At 48.0% G+C, this 19,527-nt stretch overlaps 8 protein-coding genes across 8 annotated transcripts; 5 read left to right on the forward strand and 3 right to left on the reverse strand.

Moving 5' to 3' along the window:
- Window positions 1–947: 947 nt before the first annotated feature.
- TRIVIDRAFT_232505 (uncharacterized protein) lies at window positions 948–3,075 on the reverse strand (the record flags this gene model as incomplete). Its single annotated transcript, XM_014094964.1, has 5 exons — window positions 948–1,163; window positions 1,229–1,369; window positions 1,441–2,097; window positions 2,231–2,642; window positions 2,725–3,075. The coding sequence occupies 5 exons, from the start codon at window positions 3,073–3,075 to the stop codon at window positions 1,048–1,050; spliced, it is 1,677 nt and encodes a 558-aa protein (XP_013950439.1).
- Window positions 3,076–4,932: 1,857 nt separating this feature from the next.
- On the reverse strand, window positions 4,933–6,468 carry TRIVIDRAFT_39606 (uncharacterized protein; the record flags this gene model as incomplete). Its single annotated transcript, XM_014094965.1, has 2 exons — window positions 4,933–6,189; window positions 6,319–6,468. The coding sequence occupies 2 exons, from the start codon at window positions 6,466–6,468 to the stop codon at window positions 4,933–4,935; spliced, it is 1,407 nt and encodes a 468-aa protein (XP_013950440.1).
- Window positions 6,469–7,702: 1,234 nt separating this feature from the next.
- TRIVIDRAFT_39634 (uncharacterized protein) lies at window positions 7,703–9,412 on the forward strand (the record flags this gene model as incomplete). Its single annotated transcript, XM_014094966.1, has 5 exons — window positions 7,703–7,825; window positions 7,883–7,986; window positions 8,082–9,083; window positions 9,153–9,198; window positions 9,260–9,412. 5 exons carry the CDS (start codon window positions 7,703–7,705, stop codon window positions 9,410–9,412), a joined length of 1,428 nt encoding a protein of 475 aa, XP_013950441.1.
- Window positions 9,413–10,276: 864 nt separating this feature from the next.
- TRIVIDRAFT_228172 (uncharacterized protein) lies at window positions 10,277–10,594 on the forward strand (the record flags this gene model as incomplete). Its single annotated transcript, XM_014094967.1, has 1 exon — window positions 10,277–10,594. One exon carries the CDS (start codon window positions 10,277–10,279, stop codon window positions 10,592–10,594), a length of 318 nt encoding a protein of 105 aa, XP_013950442.1.
- A 1,419-nt stretch (window positions 10,595–12,013) lies between these two features.
- TRIVIDRAFT_64941 (uncharacterized protein) lies at window positions 12,014–12,941 on the forward strand (the record flags this gene model as incomplete). The annotated part of the gene is made up of 2 exons (XM_014094968.1): window positions 12,014–12,035; window positions 12,331–12,941. The coding sequence occupies 2 exons, from the start codon at window positions 12,014–12,016 to the stop codon at window positions 12,939–12,941; spliced, it is 633 nt and encodes a 210-aa protein (XP_013950443.1).
- A 1,498-nt stretch (window positions 12,942–14,439) lies between these two features.
- Window positions 14,440–15,881, forward strand: TRIVIDRAFT_206891 (uncharacterized protein; the record flags this gene model as incomplete). The annotated part of the gene is made up of 4 exons (XM_014094969.1): window positions 14,440–14,600; window positions 14,693–15,200; window positions 15,236–15,331; window positions 15,375–15,881. The coding sequence occupies 4 exons, from the start codon at window positions 14,440–14,442 to the stop codon at window positions 15,879–15,881; spliced, it is 1,272 nt and encodes a 423-aa protein (XP_013950444.1).
- Window positions 15,882–16,802: 921 nt separating this feature from the next.
- Window positions 16,803–17,439, forward strand: TRIVIDRAFT_228175 (uncharacterized protein; the record flags this gene model as incomplete). The annotated part of the gene is made up of 2 exons (XM_014094970.1): window positions 16,803–17,360; window positions 17,428–17,439. 2 exons carry the CDS (start codon window positions 16,803–16,805, stop codon window positions 17,437–17,439), a joined length of 570 nt encoding a protein of 189 aa, XP_013950445.1.
- A 258-nt stretch (window positions 17,440–17,697) lies between these two features.
- On the reverse strand, window positions 17,698–19,380 carry TRIVIDRAFT_210987 (uncharacterized protein; the record flags this gene model as incomplete). Its single annotated transcript, XM_014094971.1, has 4 exons — window positions 17,698–17,741; window positions 17,794–17,848; window positions 17,922–18,023; window positions 18,247–19,380. The coding sequence occupies 4 exons, from the start codon at window positions 19,378–19,380 to the stop codon at window positions 17,698–17,700; spliced, it is 1,335 nt and encodes a 444-aa protein (XP_013950446.1).
- Between the last annotated feature and the right edge of the window lie 147 nt (window positions 19,381–19,527).

Here is a 19,527-nt window from a genome sequence, read left to right on the forward strand (position 1 = left end):
TCTCTGTTTACGAGTTGCAAGCCTTGCCTCGTCTTAATCCTCATAAAAGTATAGTCAACTCGCTACTTCTCCTTCACTAATCTTGCAGTATTTGTCAACGGAATCAAAGCATGAGCTAACTCATTCCCCCGAAGCCTGTGCATCTACTGTGTAGGGTGTGTCACCTTAACTAACTGCAAGTGGTGTAAGGCTCATACACATCTAGAGTGCTCGTGGTTTTCATAATAGTGATAGGAGGATTTGGATTTAGATTTGATTAAGATATTTGACATTGCCAAATACACATGTGTTGAAAACTCCAGTCAACTATCCCACCTGTCGCAAGTAGTAGAAATGAGGATACTTCTGTTAAGGTATACCAATATGCCATGCTCACTTTTGTGAATAAGACAAGAGATGGACGCTATTAGAGTTAAAAGAAAAAGAAAAGAAAAAGAAAAAGAAAAAGAAAAAGAAAAAGAAAAAGAAAAAGAAAAAGAAAAAGAAAAAGAAAAAGAAAAAGAAAAAGAAAAAGAAAAAGAAAAAGAAAAAGAAAAAGAAAAAGAAAAAGAAAAAGAAAAAGAAAAAGAAAAAGAAAAAGAAAAAGAAAAAGAAAAAGAAAAAGAAAAAGAAAAAGAAAAAGAAAAAGAAAAAGAAAAAGAAAAAGAAAAAGAAAAAGAAAAAGAAAAAGAAAAAGAAAAAGAAAAAGAAAAAGAAAAAGAAAAAGAAAAAGAAAAAGAAAAAGAAAAAGAAAAAGAAAAAGAAAAAGAAAAAGAAAAAGAAAAAGAAAAAGAAAAAGAAAAAGAAAAAGAAAAAGAAAAAGAAAAAGAAAAAGAAAAAGAAAAAGAAAAAGAAAAAGAAAAAGAAAAAGAAAAAGAAAAAGAAAAAGAAAAAGAAAAAGAAAAAGAAAAAGAAAAAGAAAAAGAAAAAGAAAAAGAAAGAAAGAAAAAAAAAAAAAAAAAACTTTAAAAACATATTTCGCTGTTTAAATTTATGTTTATGCTATTTATTTATATGTTACAACACAGAAGCAGCGGCATCTCTGTATACATTAAGCCATCTTAGTTCTTATGCAGCCAGAGCTTCTAATACCCGCCCAGTCATGGCCAGAACCTTTTCTTCTTCCAGCCGCCGCGCCACAAGCTGTAAGCTGATGGGCAGCCCATGCATCAAATCAGCATCGTCTATGCATCGCACTGGTTAGCATCATAGTCACGTCAGAGCTCTTATAATGGATGATAATACGTACAGGTTTCGTGAATGTCTTTGCATTCGTCGCTGAGGGGAGTGTAGTCTTCCCGGCGTACATCGATGCTTCCATCTACATCCAAGCCGGTAGGGAATGAGACAGCAGAGTAGTCAAGCACATTGTAGACACCGGTGTATCCCACTGTGATTGTTCATCCCATCATTAGCAAACAGTATCCAAAATGCACAGAGGCAGGCGAAATGATCACATACCGTGCTTAAACGTCCCGCTCTTGACAGTGTTAAAGGGTATTGTGGGTAGTAAAAGAGCGTCAAGACCGGCCTTGTTCCATCTATCCAAGTGGCGATTCTGGAAATCAGTCCTCTCCAAGTGCAGCTTCCACATCTCCGCAGTGCTGAGTTCTCGTGCAACGCCATAGGGTGCCATCTCGGTCCTCAAGGGCTCACCAGTTGGCTCCAATTGTGACTTGATAGTCATGCCGCCATCAGCCACAAACATGCGCTGCATCAGCAGGTAGCCCTCGGCCTGGTCAGCATGATCCCACTCCACAATCTCATGGCCAGCGGCCTTGAGCCTTGAGACTGTGTGCTTGAGCGCGCGAGCTACGGGCGCCGTGGGCTGTACCATGCCATCGTGCCACATGACGCCAATCCGGAGCTTCGAGGGAAGCTCTGCATCTCTCCAGGGGATCGGCACACATTTGGGGTCTCGGAGCCAGGGTTGGGCGTTGATGACAGCCTTGCTATACAGCTTGACGCCCTCAAGTGTAGGGGCCAATGGGCCATTGACAGAGGCGACAGCTTCTTGGCCTGGCATACCGGATCTGCAGTTTCGTACGGGGAAACGGCCGGACGAAGGACGAAGTGTAAAGATGCCTGTGCAGGCAGCTGGAATTCTAAGTGAGCCGCCTATTGTTGTTGCATGTTAGCTATGTTTTCTTTGTCCTTGCTATCGGCGCTCAGGGAGGTGGAGGGAGAAATCCGCTTCCAATTTTGCTTCTTATCCCTCTCCCCTCTCTCATTGTGGATGTGATGCTCTTACCAATATCTGATCCAACACCAACGGGGCTGCCCTTCATGACAATGAGCGCAGACTCTCCTCCAGAGCTGCCACCGCTCGTCGTTCGCCTGTTTCTCGGGTTCAAGGTGCGTCCGAATACATTATTGACCGTCTCAGCAATCATCATGGCTGTGGGCACATTCGTCTTGACATAGAAGACGGCGCCAGCCTCGGCCAGAATTTCGGCCAGCGTTGCGTCGGCCTTGGCTGGATCGCCCACATGCACCGCCATACCCACCGTAGAATCAACGTTCTGGACGTTGATGTTGTCCTTGAGCGAGATGGGAAGGCCGTGTAGAGGGCCCATCGGCTTGCCTGTTTCCGCAAAGTATTCGTCTCGAGCGCGGGCCATGGCGATGGCGCGATCGAAGAAGATTTCGGATAGACAATTTGTCTAGGCTTGGTTAGCACAGAGCAACCAGGAGGAGAATAGAATAGAAAAAGTGAAACAAGAGAGACAAGGAAGGGGAACCTACAAGCTGATGCGCCGCAGCTGCTCGCTTGCAAAACGCCTGGGTAACATCCAGCGACTTCAAAGCACCTGTCGCCAGCTTGGAGAGGAGCTCTTCAGCAGTCAAGCTGGTGATGGCCAGCTCTTCCTCTGTGAACCATCCAGACGCCTCAGGCCAACCTGTCACGTCGTCTTGTGAATCTGGAGGCATCAAGTTTTCTGGGATGCGCCATTCTTTAGGTATAGAGGCTTGCAACTCGCTGCGCTTCTTCGCGCTGAGTTCCTCCCACGATGGCTTTGCACCACTGGCAGCATTTACACCGTTGGCCGCACTGTTGGCGCCGTTGGTGAGGTTGGAATCTCCAGAGACTGTCATCTCGACGTGATCTTTGTTTGTTACTTTCTCTCTTGTCAAGTATATTCGTCAAGAAAAAAAGACGAAGAGGAGGCGTTTGGGAAAGAGAGTATGTTCAATCACCGGCAGTGGCTTGGAAGAGGACAAGGATAAGGTTAGAGTCGGGGCTTGTTACTTGAGCCGTCGCTCTTGGGCCTAATGTATCCTTTTTTTCTCTTCTCTCTTTTTCTCCAAACGGTTCAAGGCGCCAAGAACAAGCCAACATTGGCCGCACCCGATGCCGGATATCCTGTCCGGGATGCGATAAACACGCATGTTTCCATTTCATCAGGCTTTACAATGAATGGCTTGAGGCTGGCCCCGTGCGGGGTCTCTCGCATTTCCGGGGTCAGAGGATCCGTCTTGCCATGGGTCTCGTTGCCGATACGAATGCATGTTCCTTCGAAACGAGCAAGAGATTGAACTAATTCATCTCCAAAAGGTGGATCAGTGGCTGGGGGGGGGGGATCCGATGCCATGATTCTGTCCTTTTCCCGAGGAGAGATGCGCCTTCTTCTCCACCAACTTATCGCTCCGCATGCCGAGGAGATGTGATGATAGATTGATTGCCTGTTTCGGCATGGACGATTCCATGTGCGGCACTGCATTAAGGTTCTGATACCATATCTTTTGGTGTGGAGATGGCGAAGAGGAGGGGCGTGCTCTCAACTAGCCGCTGGTGGCTTGATGCCATGTACCCCAGCTTTTAGTTGAATTGTTGGATATCTAAACACTGGTTCGAAAGACGATATTCCTGATAGGGATAAATGTGAGGCATTGCTAATATCTTGCTCAGGTCGCGGATGATTCAATAGTTGATACTAGCACCGGCATGATATCCAGTCTTGTCCCCGAGCCCTAAGCTGAATGTTCAGCTGAGCAAACACGGTGACAATGTTTTAGCTTAATCAGGATGATTATCAGCCGTGTTCATGGGGCTGTGAGCACGGATCTGTCTGGGATGCACAGCCAGTGGCGGCGCATCAGGCCGAGGGAACGAGGTGAGACCTGTTTTAGTAGCATTAGCGCCTCTATTAGCTGTTGGGATGCTCAAGGAGTGAACGACGACAAGGATAGCGACGGGTTTGCGGTGAGGGATGCTTGCGTAGGTATGAATTGCTCAACATTCTGTAGTATGTACGTAGGCGTCAGGCTTGTTAATCGACATAACTTTGACACTCGGACACTTGATGGCACAGAACGGAACAATGACTCGGTAAAGACGAAAGGTCACTTCATAACAAGATACACGCATCTGTGTTTATATGATGATGCACCAAACAGCATGAAAGAAAAGATAGAATTGATCATGTTGTCCTATTACTTTGCGTAAATAGACTGCCTTCATAAGGTAGAATTTAGATAGTATCAATGTAGATTATCATGCACATTACCGACGCTACAAGGAGTGAATGCAAGTAGTGCTAGCTGAACGGCAAGTTATACTACTACCAACCTATTCACACAGACCAAAGCCCGAGTCCTCGGTAAAGTAAGTATTACGGTATTAATATCATGAATGGATGAAAGATGTTGCCAAAAAATTATTGTCCAATGGCCTTTCCGTATACTATTGTAAAGTATTGACAGACACAAATTGCCAGTACCCTTTTCGTCTGACGAAAAGCATCAATAAACATAATTCCCTAATCCGTTCCGTGCTGCTGAATTCAGCATATACCCTTTTAATAGCCCATAAAATAAATCGTATATCCTTCCAAATGAAAAAGAAAAGAGACAAACTACCTAGAAATCGCTTTCATCTCGCCAATACAAAGGAAAAAATAAAAGTAAATTAAGAAAAATAAAAAAGATCAACCACCCGTCTCCTCTATTGGGCTACACCAGTCGTTTCATCTTCCACCGGTCCTCGCATCTGGCCAAGCCATCTGGGTATCGTCGAACGCCTGCATGATTGCAATTATGCCAGTACGCCCGTATAACATCACACTGCTTCACTGAGCTCGCGTTGATACCGGCCAGATACGCCGGAACGGCCATGTGAATGTAAAACTGCGAAGATGAAGACGTTGCTGCAATGATCTGACACGTCCGGTCGACCGCCAGGGAAATCGTAGCTGCCTTAGACTCTGCTGAGGGCTCCTCATCAACGCGTGTCAGCACAGCAATGACGCCGGCGCAGCGATAAGCATCAGCTGAACGGTCCCAGTCGGTAGAGCCTTGTCCAAGCTTAAGAAGCTGCTCCATGGCGAGAATCGCGCTGTTGGACGGATTGGAGGCCACCTCACCACTCGCCACGCGAATAAAGAGCTGGAAAGTGTCGGCTGGACAACCAACCGTGCGGAAGAAGCTATCTGTCAGGAGCTCGCGGTGCCAGCTCTCGAAGATAAGGTCTGAGGTCCCCCGGATGATGCTACCCGTGGTGTCGAACCAGACTAGACGAACTACCATTTCGCTCAGGCCGGTGACGCTTCGCGATAACGTGTCTAACTCAGCCCGGCTCTTGCAATGATAGTCTAGCAACGACTTGGCACCGTAGAGATGGCGCTGCCAGTCGCCAAAGCCGCTGTCGCACACCTCAAAGAATGCAAAGGCCGCGATGCCGATAAAAGCAAAAGGGTTGGTCGCCTTTAGCGTATCCTTGAGGCTGATGAGGGCGTCCAGCCGGTATCGCGCCATGGCCTCCGACTCCCACAAGTCTCCGGCGCCAGTCGAAGCTCGAGCCGGATGGCCATCGATACGGGACTGGACAAAGTCGCGCAGCCGCGAGATAAGGCGCAGGGCTTCGACGGACAGATAGTGGTTGCTCCGCAACGCATCGCCGTCCAGCGAGATGATTTGCTGGCACAGCGATACCAGCGGCCGGATGAAGCTGTTCTGGTCGGCCTCGGACCAGTTGATGGGCTCGTCGCCGGGGCTCAACGCCGGGCGGTCAGGCGGCGACAGCGAGGAATCCGCCGGGCGATCCGGGGTGTGACCCGAGTCGCTGGATCGAGACAGCGTCGACTGCGATCTGGCCTGGCGAGGGCGCGTGCTGGACGGGGACGTGGACGAGCCATCCTTTGCCGACGAGCTGGCTCCGACCCAGATGACTCGCTGCGGATAGCCGCCACACGGCACACCGGCAGCGATGCACTGTTACACACACTTGATGAGCATTGATGGAATGTCATGCCATGTCATCTGGAAAGGGGGAGAGCCAAGCAACAAGGCGCATAAGACACGAGGCATGAGATAACAAGGACTGAATGAGGGCATACCCACTTCTCCACACGAAGGTCTGTTCAGATCGCACTTGACGTCTCTTAGCTTGCAGCTGCGACAGTCCCGATCCCGGCGCATGCCACGCGGCTTTCCGACTGGCTTGCTGCGCTGCTGAAGAACCCCATCCTTGGTGTTGGAAGTTGAAGCCATTCCCAGCTTGCTCGATTTGGTAGGTTGTCAAATGGCAAATCGGGAAGGCAACCAAAAGAGGGCGAAGACAACAGGGGAGGGAGGGGGGAGGGGGGGTGGCGGGTGTGAGCTAACAAGGAGAGGGGAAAATAAGAGGAGAAGGGGAAAGGAGAAGAAGAAGAAAGGTGAAAAAGAGAAAAGATCAGGGGATGTCTAGCATCTCGATGCGTGGTGTGGATAGATTGTATGTATGTAGGCGAGCAAAGGATTTGGTCCGTCTGCGGGGGTTGCAAGGAACCGATCTCGTTATCGCAGCTCCATAGTGCGACTCTGGTTAATTGCTCGGCAGCCTACCGGAGTTCGAGGCCTGTTTCTCCGCATGGCAGAGAGAGGAAAAGTTGGAAATTAGCAGTTCTCAGCGACGAGATGCTGCCAGCTCTCGACAAACGGATGGAGCCTTGCCTCGAGAGCCTCGAGTTCGGCCCCCAGTTACCCCAGCTTTTCCCTTCCAAAGAGGGGGCTTTTGTGCTTCCCCACGTTTGATGATTCACCGGCCGGTGACTGATGACGCCCTCGTCAAGTAGCCCTGAGACTAGAAGTATCAGTACTAGTGCCATGGGTTGTCGAGTTTCCTGGAAACATGACAATGCATGGCTCGAACCAGCGCTAAAGGGTTCCATGCCAAACCCCAACAGGGGTCTAAACTCGGCCAACTTTTTAGTTTAAACACCACTCAGTTCTAAGAGTCAGCCATTCCACTAAATGGGCGTATCTGGCACTTGATCCAGTCCATCACCGCTCTCACGCGACAAGCCGAAAAGGCGCGCGAACTCGCACTACATGTCCTAGTATCTGGGCATCGTACTAGGCAGAGATTGGAGATAACGGGGGTGGCTGAAAGGCGTCTCTTATCTTGCCACTACGATACTACTCTCTTGTTTTTTTTTATTGCCGGGCACTGATTCCGTTCACATGGATATTTTTTTTTAGCCGACGACGAGGGGCGCTTGACAACAAACGACTATCCGACGGGGGTGTGGCCGATTACTGATGAGGGATCATCCAGCTCATAAGATCCACCAAACACCCTCGTATTCTTCTTCCAGAGATTGACCAGCAAAGAGAAATCTGTTCCCAGGATCTCTTGAGGCGTATAATTTCTCGCTGTCCTTGTCCGGGAAAAATCTTCACAGACCTCTTGTCTTGTTCTAAGAGAGGAAACCGGAGGTTGCTCGACCCTCCTCGGCAGTTCAAAATGGTGCACCAAAAAGTCCGCGACTATTTCCACACGGATTATAAGCCTGGAGAACGCACGCTGATACGCAAGATTGACTTTTTCATCTTGACGTTTTGCTGTCTCAGCTACTTCATCAACTATGTACGTGCTGTATCCGGTCTCGTAAGCACATATGTCAGCTAACCAAAGTCTCACCAGCTTGACCGCTCCAACCTAAACAATGCATACCTGTCGGGCATGAAAGAGGACCTGGGCTTTGTTGGCAACCAGCTCAATGTAATCAATACTTGCTTCACAGTTGGGTAAGTGACTACTTAATCTTGCACTCTCTTGGTAGAGATGGAGGGAGTTGTGGAGAGACAAAAAAGACTGGTAGTTAACAAGATCGGGCTCATAGCTACGTTTTGGGCCAGGTCCCCTCAAATCTCTCCCTCTACTATGTCAAGCCACGCATTTGGTTCCCCTTGATGATGCTCTGCTGGGGCGGCCTCACCATGGTCACGGCATCTGTCCACAAACCGCAATCCATCATGGCCATCCGTTTCTTCCAGGGAATTTTCGAGGCATCTACCTTTGTCGGCACGCATTACATCCTGGGTGCCTGGTACACGGAGCGCGAACTGGGCAAGCGCAGCGGCATCTTCACTTCATCTGGCCTGGCTGGCAGCATGATTGGCGGCTTCATTCAAACGGGTATTCACTCAAGCCTCAACGGCCGTGGCGGACTCGCAGGATGGCGCTGGCTTTTTATCATCGACGGCCTTCTTACCATTCCAGTCGCACTGTATGGCTTCTTCTTCTTCCCAGACACGCCCAGCAACACGACCGCCTTTTATCTCACAGACGATGAGAAAAGCCTGGCCATTGCCCGTGTACCCGTTGTTGAAGAGCATTCGCCCATTACTCTGCGCTTCCTTAAGAAGGTCCTACTGTCCTGGTACTGGTGGGGTTTCGTCATGCTCTGGGTCATTGCCGGAGAGACAGAGTCGTTTTCTTCAAACGGACTTCTTGGACTCTACTTGAAGAGCCACCCCACAACCAAATACACAGTTTCTCAACTAAACAATTACCCTACTGGAGTTCCTGCTGTTGGCATTGTTTCGACTTTGTTCTGGGCCACACTGACAGACTTCCTCAATGGTAAGAGATACCTTGTAGGATATTTCATTGGAATCGTGGGAATTTCTACATCCATCATGATTCTAGTGGCATCACACAATCCAACAAGCTCTCACTCTACTACGGTGACAATGGTGGCCCTATATATATCCGGCAGTGTCTATGCCTGTCAAGCAACCTTCTTCGCCTGGTGTAACGACTCCATGAGATACGAAGAACACGCGTTCCGAGCAGTCGTCCTTGCTGGCATGAATCTCGGGAATAACGCAATAAATGCGTGGTTCGTATTGTTTTTATATCTTTGAAGCGATTGTTGTGTTATTTACTGACGATGTGTTGCGTTTTGCAGGTGGAGTATTATTTTCTACGGAGCCTCCTATGCGCCGTGGTTTATTGTGAGTCTTGCTACTTCTGACTAAAAAAAAACTTTAAAAACATTACTAATCCAGCTTACAGCGAGGAATGTGGGCTATGATCGCTTGTTGTATTGCCCTTGTGATTTGGACGGCGCTTTTGGCTTATACAGACCGACGCGATAGAAAGAAGCGTGAACTTGACGAAATTACTGGCAGATTAAGCATTACGATTGAGAGTAAAGAGAAGGAGTAGTGTGGCTTTTGCAAATCAGGTGTTTAATATTGATGGGGATTTGTTATACTTTGATCTTTGCTGGAGAATATACTTGTGCTGCTTTTTTTTTGCACCCTACCTAAGAGCACTGCAATCGGACATTGCATTTCTCAATTCCAAAGTGACATTTCTAGGATTTTTAGCCGCTGGCATCTCTCTGACCTTATCTGGCCAGGCAACAGGCTTTTTGGATTGCAAGTTTTTCTTCAGTATCTCGAACATGTGTTCGACAGATGATGACTGCGGATAATGGCTACAGCTAATGATGACGAGAACCATTTTGACAACTTTAAATACACCAACCACAGGACGAAATGGTCCGTGGATTTGCCCACAGGTAGAGACAAAGTTGGGAAGAACAATGCATGTTTATATTTTTTTATTGGAAGATGACCTCCCCAACGTCTTATTAGCCGCCGTTGGACATTATTTTATTTTAGGCTGGGCAATATTACCTACCACCCAGGTCCCTGTACCAGTAGGCTCTTGTTATTCGTCTTCAGAATTGCTATTGTCCATTTCCTCCTCAAGGCTGGTTTCATATTCGCTCGCCTCCGGGTTATTTGGGACGGTATTCATCAAGTGCAGCACCCCAGCGACTAAGAGGAGTTCCAAACGAAGTAATAACGTATAATAAAAATCTTTCATTACCGTTACTTAAATAGATAATATACAGTTCCTAGAGTATCTGCTACTATCGATAGTTTCTGCTACTATCGATATAATCCTCTAGCAGGGATCTGTTATCATTACTACCCAGGCGGCTTTAAATATGAGAACGGCAGGCCGAATAGCTCATAAGACGGAGCATCGCCAATCGGTGGCGATGACAGCGCCATCTCCATGATACCTACGCCTAAGCGCCGACTTGATACCAGCGAGATCTCTATATCAGCACCAAAGCGGCTCGTACAAAACGCTTCGCCGATCCCCAAAGGTGTCCAGCCTAAAGAATCTATGGTGGATAGTCTTCGTATAACCCTTAAAGCGCTTGGTCTTCCGGAGAGTATTGCAGCACCAAACGATACCGAGTGGAGCAGTATTCCTATCGGAATCCTTCAGACCACAGAGGTTAAAGAAGACATCCAGGGATTCATTCGAGAATTCAGAGCCAAACTGGCCAAAGTCAGCAGTCGACCCTACGGCATTTGTCTACGATAAAGGTCGTAAAAACTAGCATACGCGTTGTACTTCCATAGATACTCTCTAGGCAAAGTTCCTGGAAGAGATCAAGCCGCTGGTTAGAGAGTCATATGACTTTAGCAGTATGGCTAAACCGTCTGGTCCGTTGGGAGCAGTTTTACATATTCAATGGTGAGTATAATATGCAAGCTGAATATCGCTGATCTACTGTATAAAAAAGATGATGAAGACTTAGCCGATGCAGTAGCATGTGTTGAGGCCAACTGGGCACATGCTACCCAGATGGATGCAGAAGCGCAGGAACAAATGATTCAACATATCCGCTGTGAGCATTTTGCTTATACCAAATCATGTTTGAAGTAGGCATCTAGCTAGTTTCTGAAGTATGTTCTACTCTTGCTACTGTCTGCTACTATCTGCTACTATCTGCTACTATCTGCTACTATCTGCTACTATCTGCTACTATCTGCTACTATTTATATATTCCTTTAATATCTGCTGTTATTACAACCCACTGGCCGGCTGCTTTAAATGTAAGAATGGGATGCTGAATAGCCACTCCCTATATTTACTGTGACTTACCTATTCGCCGTACCTTTATGCTCCCTTGGAAAGTACAGAACTTGGGAGCCAATATATATATATATATATATATATTATTGTCGGGCCATTTAATATTCATCTCGAAGACATTTGATACTCCTGAATTCCACCAATTCGTCGGAGTCAGGGATTACTCGCTGCCGCTGCCACGCAAGACCGCGCATCGCCAATCAGCGCCGACGATAGCGCAATATTCATGACATCTACGCCAATTAAGAAGATATCTCCAATTGCCATCGCCGCAGATCAGACATTTCCAATTGCCGCTGCAATTTCCGTCGCAACGCCAACACCGAAGCGCCGACTCAGTGCCAGCGAGAGCTCCGTACATGTACTAGCAGCACCCAAGCGACGACGAAGTGCGAGATTAAGCACTATTGCACAAGATATCTTGCCATCAACCAACAATGAAAGTGCAATGCCTATTTTTCCAACGCCGAGTTCTGTGTTACAATACCCTTCGCCAATAAACATCTGATCTACTAGAGAAACTCGATCTACTAGAGAAACTTTGATCTACTAGAGAAACTTGATCTACTAGAGAAACTTGATCTATACATGTTCTCAAATGCATCAAAAGAGGCGACCAGATTGGGGGTGGCTGGCGGTGGACGTTCTCTTGCTATAAAAAAATAATAAATATCTATCACATGTATTCTTCCCGACTTCGTCTTTAACTGTCCAGGCAAATCCATAAACTTGTCTTTACTGATGAAGTGTATTGTAAGATATTGTCGAATGAAGCTAAACAGGCCGCAGTAATAACCTCATGGCTGCAGATATACGAAAATAAAGGCGATAGGAACACTGACGGGAGAAAAGGTTCATACCACCATGTCATGTCACCTTTGGATGCGTCAGTTGGCAGACAGGGCTGAGGATAACTGAGAATCCCAGGTTGCCGCCTGGCAGGCTGTCCTAGATCACTTCCTCCTGACAAACGCACATAGAGGGAACGCGTTAACGCGCTAACGCGAGGCCCATTGACAACTAAACGTTCGCGTTTGAGATCTTTGAGGATTTCTTTTTCATCTTCTCTTCGTTCCTTATTCATGCACCTCTCTCCTAGCCCTCCCCCCAACCAACACATCACCATCCAACCACGTTGCGCTTCGCTCTCTGACATCGCGCACGCTTACTGCGTTGCAAAGAAAAGTTACAAACCAAGCAACAGAGTTACCGGCGGGCTCAAGACGGAAGATTTGAGGAAGACTGCCAGACGACCGTGATAGCAGACATGGAACAAGACCAGCCGAAATTTCTTCTCCGCCACGAGATTGCTCTCCTCGCAGCCCCCCGAACAGTGCAGCTTAAGGTTGAAATAACCGTTACTGATCAAGAGATGCCTGAAGGAGCGCCACAGGGCAACAACTCGTCCTCTTCGAGTGCTACGGCGACTTCTGACCATCATGAGGAAGAGGGAGAAGATGACGAAGAAGAAGGAGAAGTGCTCAATCCCGGAAGAGCATCAAACAAACAAAAAGCCCCTCTGAGCACTGTCGACAAAGAAGTGTCTATCAACAAGCGTCAGCGCCGGCCTCCGGGTGAAGAAGAGTTCGATATCGCAAAAGATGACGCTGGCGTAGGACAGGAAAGACAAGAAGCAGAATCGCGCTCCGATGCTACGAAACCGACGCTTAAAGAGGCCATTGCAAGGTTGAAAGCTCTTGCCAAGGAGATCATAGCAGATGCAGGAGAAGCCCGCAAGTCACAGGAAAACGCTACCGAGGCTACCGATGCCATGGAATCGGGGCAACACTAAGCCATCGGTGGATTGAATTGTTTGGGGAGAGGGAATATGGTGGTGTGAAAAACAATGGCGATACGGAATCACAAGAGGGAACTCTGGATTGGCGTTAGTTTGTGGTAGAGGCCGTCTCGCTACACAGAAATAAACATGCATTGTTTTTTCTGATTTTTCTGTCTTTCAAGTTCTGGCCTGACTTCCTGAACCTCGATTAGGGAACGTTTGAGATGGCCTCCTCTCCCGGATACTTTGTCCTCCCCGGCTGTGTATCCCATGTCGCAATCGTGACATACATGTTTAGTTCATGAAATTCTCCTCTAGGTATGTCGTGCCATTGATATACGATTGATTCTGTCCTGAACTGCATCCATTATATTCATATCGTATTGCTACTTCTTGATACTAATGTCTAACAGCCTCCTGTCATTGGAGACAGATATTAACCCTCATTGTCTTCCTTGCATTCTACTACCCAAAGAGCTATCTCGCCATTAGATGTTCTATTTTTCGAATCTGAATACTGTAGAAAACAACGCGAATTCACTGAGCGTGTGCGCGTGGGCGCGTGCTCACGCGTTTGCAATGAGATCTGAATTGACAGCTGCTGCAAACTGCCGGCCGTCCTACCTGTGGGAGCTTGATGGGGATCATGTGACTTTGCTACACCTGCTGCAGTTATTCTTCCTCCATTTCCAGTCGCTCTAGTTACTCTTTCTTCATTATCATTACATTCCAGACCCCAGTCACCTTGCTTGCTTGCAGTTGAGCTCTGTGCCCTTTTTATTCCCATTTAGTTTGTCTTTTGCCTTTGCCTTTTTCGCTCATGGTCTCTCTGTGATCTCTCTGTGATCTCTCTGTGATCTCTCTCTGATATCTCACAGACAGAGTTGGTGGCATGGATATGGGCATTCTGAATTCTGAATTCTGAAGTCAGCACTCTCATATTCTCCTTCAGCCATACTCTTTTGTCTCTCCATACTCGATGATCAACGTTTGTCTTAATTCCTCACTCCAAATAAGCTGATACTAACAGATGGACCCAGATGAGTAACGATACTACCCATGGCCCTCATTCTCCAGATGAGCTCTCTCCCAGAGTGTGTGCGACTATGTAGTGGACGGTCACTCTCGCGAAACGTTCCACCCAACTTATGGCTTCGGAACTCTTCACCAGCAGCTTCTGACTTATTGACATGCGATGGTGGGAACCGGTTAGTGACAACGCGTTTATCTGCTGATTCATAGCTAGATCTAACAGACCATTGCAGATTCCATGGACTCCGATGAGGAAGACGAAGAACCCGCTCGTGATGGACCGCATCTACCTCTCAGCCAACTGCTGAGACGCCGACACCAAAGCGAAACCATTTGGCGCTTCTTCGAGTAACAGTGCCGCTGGCCATGTTATGGCATTGGTCGATGCCACAGAGAAATATTTCAGGGCACGTTCTTCGACACAGAAGGCGAGAAAATACGACGCCAACACGGAGAAAGGCAAGCGATACAGTGCAAAATGGCCGAAGTTGAAGAAGACCCCAACAACTTTGAGAAAGAAGCAGGTGAACCCGTTTGCAACTCCAGCGGGTGCGTCGCGGGCCTCGAGCCAGAAAACCCTCGTCTCAGTACATGTGTTTGGCACACCAAGTGCCACTCAAAGCAAGCAACAAGGAGCCAGTATGTTTGCAGTGCCATCAACCAGCACTGGAAACAACATTGAACCAGCAGGCACCAAGTCTCTTCGTTGCATCATCCAACACAACTCAAAGCAATATGCAAGCAATGAGCTTCTTTGGTGCTCCTCTGAATTCCTCCCAAGGCCTCCAGACACCAGCGATGGCATTTGGTGCTGCTCCTGCTGCCACCCCCCAAGCCGCGCATTCGAATCAACAGGCACTGATGGCACCAGTTGCTGCCACACCAATCGCTACAACACCAATTGTCGCTGCCATAACATCGACGCCGAAGCGGAAAGCGATCAACTCCGGCAATCTCGAGAACGCCGCGAAGAAGACGCCATCAGCATCAACTACAATGAACGCCCAATGCCCTCAAAATTCCCAGGCGAATTTCCTTGCCCAAGCGGCAGGACTAGAAGCTACCAATGCCCTGCATGTGAAACGCTTGTGGCAAATGAAGGAAGGATCCAACAGCCTCCTCTTCCAAGAAAAGCAGAACCGGAAGCTTGTTGTAGACCATGAGAAGATCAATGGACGAGGCCACGGCACCTGCTGCTACCTTCCCCGAGACTCCAGCAACATATGGTGCAAATGGCAAGTGAGTTTGCCAAGTTGAAAAAAGGAAATGGACAGCTCAAGAAAGAGGTACACAAGCTGACAGAAGGGACCGTGGAACTGAGCAAACAGGTCGAAAGCTTGAGGGATGCCAATGAGGACCTCAAGACGGAGGTTAGCGGCCATACACATGAGTACTTCGCGATTGATGGTGCAGAGCCTGTCGAGCCTGTCGAGTCTACCGAATCTGTCTGCCGAACCTGCCATAGAGATTCCCTGCAGTGAGAGATGTCCGACACCATCGAATGGCAGAAACAAGATACCGCTCGTGGAAATTTCATCCTCCCCGCCGACATCAGAGGAAGATTCAACAACAGAAGAAGAGGATGCTGGAGAGGACGCAACCCAAAAGATCGTCGTCGAATCCAACAATGAGAATCGCCGTGATTCTATCTATTTGCAGTTGGCCAAGACTGTCGCCCAGAAGCCGGCTGCCAAGGGAGCACGCTGTGATTGCGCAATTGGGCAACTCGAAAAGAGGATGGACAAATTTGAAGCTGCGCTGAATGCTCTAGAGAAGAAGATGGACGAGAAGTCCGAAGCTCAAACTAATGAGCTTCGAGCGATTCGGAAGGCAGTCGAGGCATATGTGGAAGCCTCAACGAGCCTGTTGGAAATTGCCACTGGCAAAAGGCCTGCTGCTCCCGAAGGCGTTGATGTTTAACATCAATCGACCTCCATCTTATGGCCGCTACTTAAGTAGATACACGGTTCCTTGAGTATCTGATACTATCGCTACTTTCCGATACTCTCGCTACTTTCTGATACTCTCGCTACTTTCCGATCTCTCGATATATGCCTCTAGTATCTGCTCTGATCAATGTCTAGGTAATAAATTAGCATTGAATTTAAGACGCGGGATGCTGAATAACTAACTTGGGGTGCTAAATAGCCACATGCACTCATTTTAGTGCATGCCACATAATCAGGGGCAAGTCAGTGCCGTACAGCGTCTTGAGGATAATGTAAACGGCCCATGACGGGGAGCAGCCTTCTTTGATCTTCTCATTTTCGGCTATCATGAGCGGGTGTAATAATAGCTCATCTTCCCCTGAGGGAGGTATGAACGTATTTGATGCGAAATATAATATTTCGGATCTCTTCTTGGTCGGCCTGAGATAAAACAGTGGCTTGGGATTGGTATGCATATATGCAGTAAATGCCGTCTTGCCACTCCGGATCTCCTTTCTTGACCAGCTGTGGCGGTTCATAGACGACGAGTCATATAGGGTTCTTAGAGGAGTCTTCTTCTAACTTTAATTGGTATATACAACAAATGATCACAAGATGGGGAAAAAAAATTCCCCAAGGCACATGCAGGTAGCAGACGCGGACAAACACAGGTAGCAGAGAGCCTCATTGAGAACGCGCGTTTCACGTTTTTCTTTTTTCAGTCCTTGGTGTGAGGGTGAAGTGAATTGGTACAACTCCACAGGTACATGTAGTCAATTACCTTGGTTATCCCACGTCTCAATTTTTACTTCACGATCGACGCCTGCGGACGCAACTTCGATCCTTATTCTCCATTTTCTTTAATAGCCATTCTCCTTCTCCAGTGACCCTGAGACCAAACCAAGTGCCAACCATGCCACAGCTCAAGCCAATACCGTTGACCATGGACGAGTTGCAACTCTCTCCTGACGATGAGAGATATGCCGATGGCGCAGCTTGTGTGCGCAAATACTGGGCGCATGCTACCCAGCTCAATGTTTGGCAGCAGAAGCAAATGATCGAACATATCAAAAGCCACAGTTACGCAGTGGAACCTGCCGGAAGTCCTATACAATCACACAAGCTGTATCGCGAAGAGATGCTACGACACCAAATGCTTGGCTTAGTAGGCCTAACGTCGCCTCCTTACCTCATTCTATCAGCAGTATACCCCAAGTTGCCAGAGGAGTATGTGGAGGCAGTCAAGCTTGCATTTGGAACCTATGATATCGATGCAATCAATAAATATTTCAGGCTGCTGGGCCTCAAAAAGAAAGAGCAATTAGCTACTATCGCCATTAAAAAAAGCTCCCCATCCATCCAGAGGAAGCAACCAGCGTCGAGTTCTTTGGCCAAGCAGCGACAAATCAGCAGTGCAAGCTCGGCTCCTGGCAACGATATTTCCAGTCCCCCTCCGGTCTTGGAACACTTAGTATGTCGGCCTAATTTTATGTTATGGGCCTTTATACTGACCGAATCTATTAAGGATTGGCCTAAAGCAGCCTGGGTAGTAATAATAGCAGATATTAAAGGGTTATATATTTAGTAGTAGATAGTAGCGATAGTAGCGATAGTAGTAGATAGTAGCGATAGTAGTAGAAAGCAGCGAGAGTAGCAGAAAGGATCGAGAGTATAGGTAGATGCTCCAGGAACCACGTATTTATTTAAGTAAGTGTAATACAAGATCTTTATTCGGCGTTCTTACGACATTCTCAACTCTTTCTAGTAGCCGGGATGCTAGATACGGGCACATAGTTACTCCCAAAATATCAAGTCATGATGCAGTATCCCTTGGCGGCGTTCTTCAAATCGTCTAGTGAAACGTTTCGATGCTGTCCAGGTCACTTTTCGAGCTGTAGACCTACCTAGATTAAGCACATATGTAGTCTTTGGAAGGCCATGCTTGTCGAAACGGGTGTACTGTTAACAGAATATTATTTGCGATGTTATTGATGTTATCCTGAATGTCACTGGGTTTGCAGAGTTCTTTTACACAACAGAGTTCAATCTTGCGCTTTCTTGTTTCTTTGGTATTCGTAACATAGAGTTCTTGGTAATCCCAGGTGGGCACTTGAGATATGAACATGAAGTCTCTCTATACCATTTAGCCGAGTGAGCAGTTTCAGCGCAATATATCAGTGGTTCGCTATTCTGGTTTAATAAGATACATGAAATCCATAGGCCTCTATACTTTTTAAAGCACCAAGCACCTGGTGACCCGGATTTCTGATTTGCAAAAATTGAGTAGATATTCGCACTTTATACATTCCATCCAAGGTGACATCCTCAATGATATCACCTCACCAGATTCAGCTCACTTGCAAGAGACGCCGAACCTCACCAGCAATCGCATCACCAGCCTCCTTTGTCCCCGCTTCGCCTCCCATGTCCTTTGTCCGAATGCCGAGTCCACCGGCCTCTTTTGAATCGAATACCGTCTGAACTGCCTTTTCAATGGCGGCCGCCTCGTCCACAAGCACGCAGGAATACCGTAGAAGCATGGCCAGACTGAGGATTTGCGCAACCGGGTTGACAATGCCCTTACCAGCAATGTCTGGGGCACTCCCATGCACAGGTTCGTAGATGCCATTGCATTTGCCCTGCCCTGGAATGCCAGAAATGCTCGCGCTCGGCAGCGTCCCGAGACTGCCCACGATGCCACCCGAAATGTCAGATAGAATATCTCCAAAAGTGTTGTCTGTGTGAATCACGCCGTTGAAACCGCGAGGGTGCTTGACCATTAGCATAGCCATGCTATCCGCAAGCTGATGGCGCAGCTCAATATCTGGAAATTCTTTGTCAAAGACGTCTTGCGTGACTCTGCGCCAGAGCCTTCCGCTGGCAAGGACATTTGCCTTGTCGGCGCTCCACACAACAGCCGGGCCGTCGCCGCCTTTGCCGTCACCGTTCTTCCCGAGGATCCGGGCCACGGCGGCCGATACACGAGCGCAGCGTTCGACCTCCCGGGGCTCGTAGACCCATAGATCTGATGCGACTTCGGGCTTTTCGACTTTATCTCCAAAGTACGCGCCACCACAGTTTTCTCGGACGACGATGAACTTGGTGCCCTTGACGATGTCCGGCTTCAGAGGCGAGGCTGCAAGCAAAGAAGGGACCAGAATCTCACATGGCCTCAAATTTGCAAAGGCATCCAGCCGTTGCCGAAGACCCAAAATGCCGGCCTCTGGGTTAGGAGAAGCGTTTGCCCACTCTGGCCCGCCCACGCTGCCGAATAGCACGGCGTCGCTCTTGCTGGCCTTGTCGAGGACCTCTTCCGTCACGGGAACTCCATGCTTGTCGATGCTGCTGCCGCCAACGAGGTCAAAAGTGCGCTCAAACTTGAGATTGGGCCGACACTCTTCTACGACGTCGAGGACTTTGAGGGCTTCCGCCATGATTTCGGGGCCGACATGGTCGCCTGGAAGAACGAGAATGCGAAATGTCTGAGCCATTGTGTAGGACAGTCGTAGAATTGGTAATGCAACAGTAGTAAATTGAAATAATGAGTGACAGCAAATACTTCTAGCGCCTTCGGGGTTTTTGTTTTTCGTATGCAATGATAGAAGTCTGGCCCGGTAATCACCGTCCGTCTTACATCA

The sequence above is a fragment of the Trichoderma virens genome, assembly GCF_000170995.1.
Source record: "Trichoderma virens Gv29-8 chromosome Unknown TRIVIscaffold_91, whole genome shotgun sequence".
Lineage (NCBI taxonomy): Eukaryota > Fungi > Ascomycota > Sordariomycetes > Hypocreales > Hypocreaceae > Trichoderma > Trichoderma virens.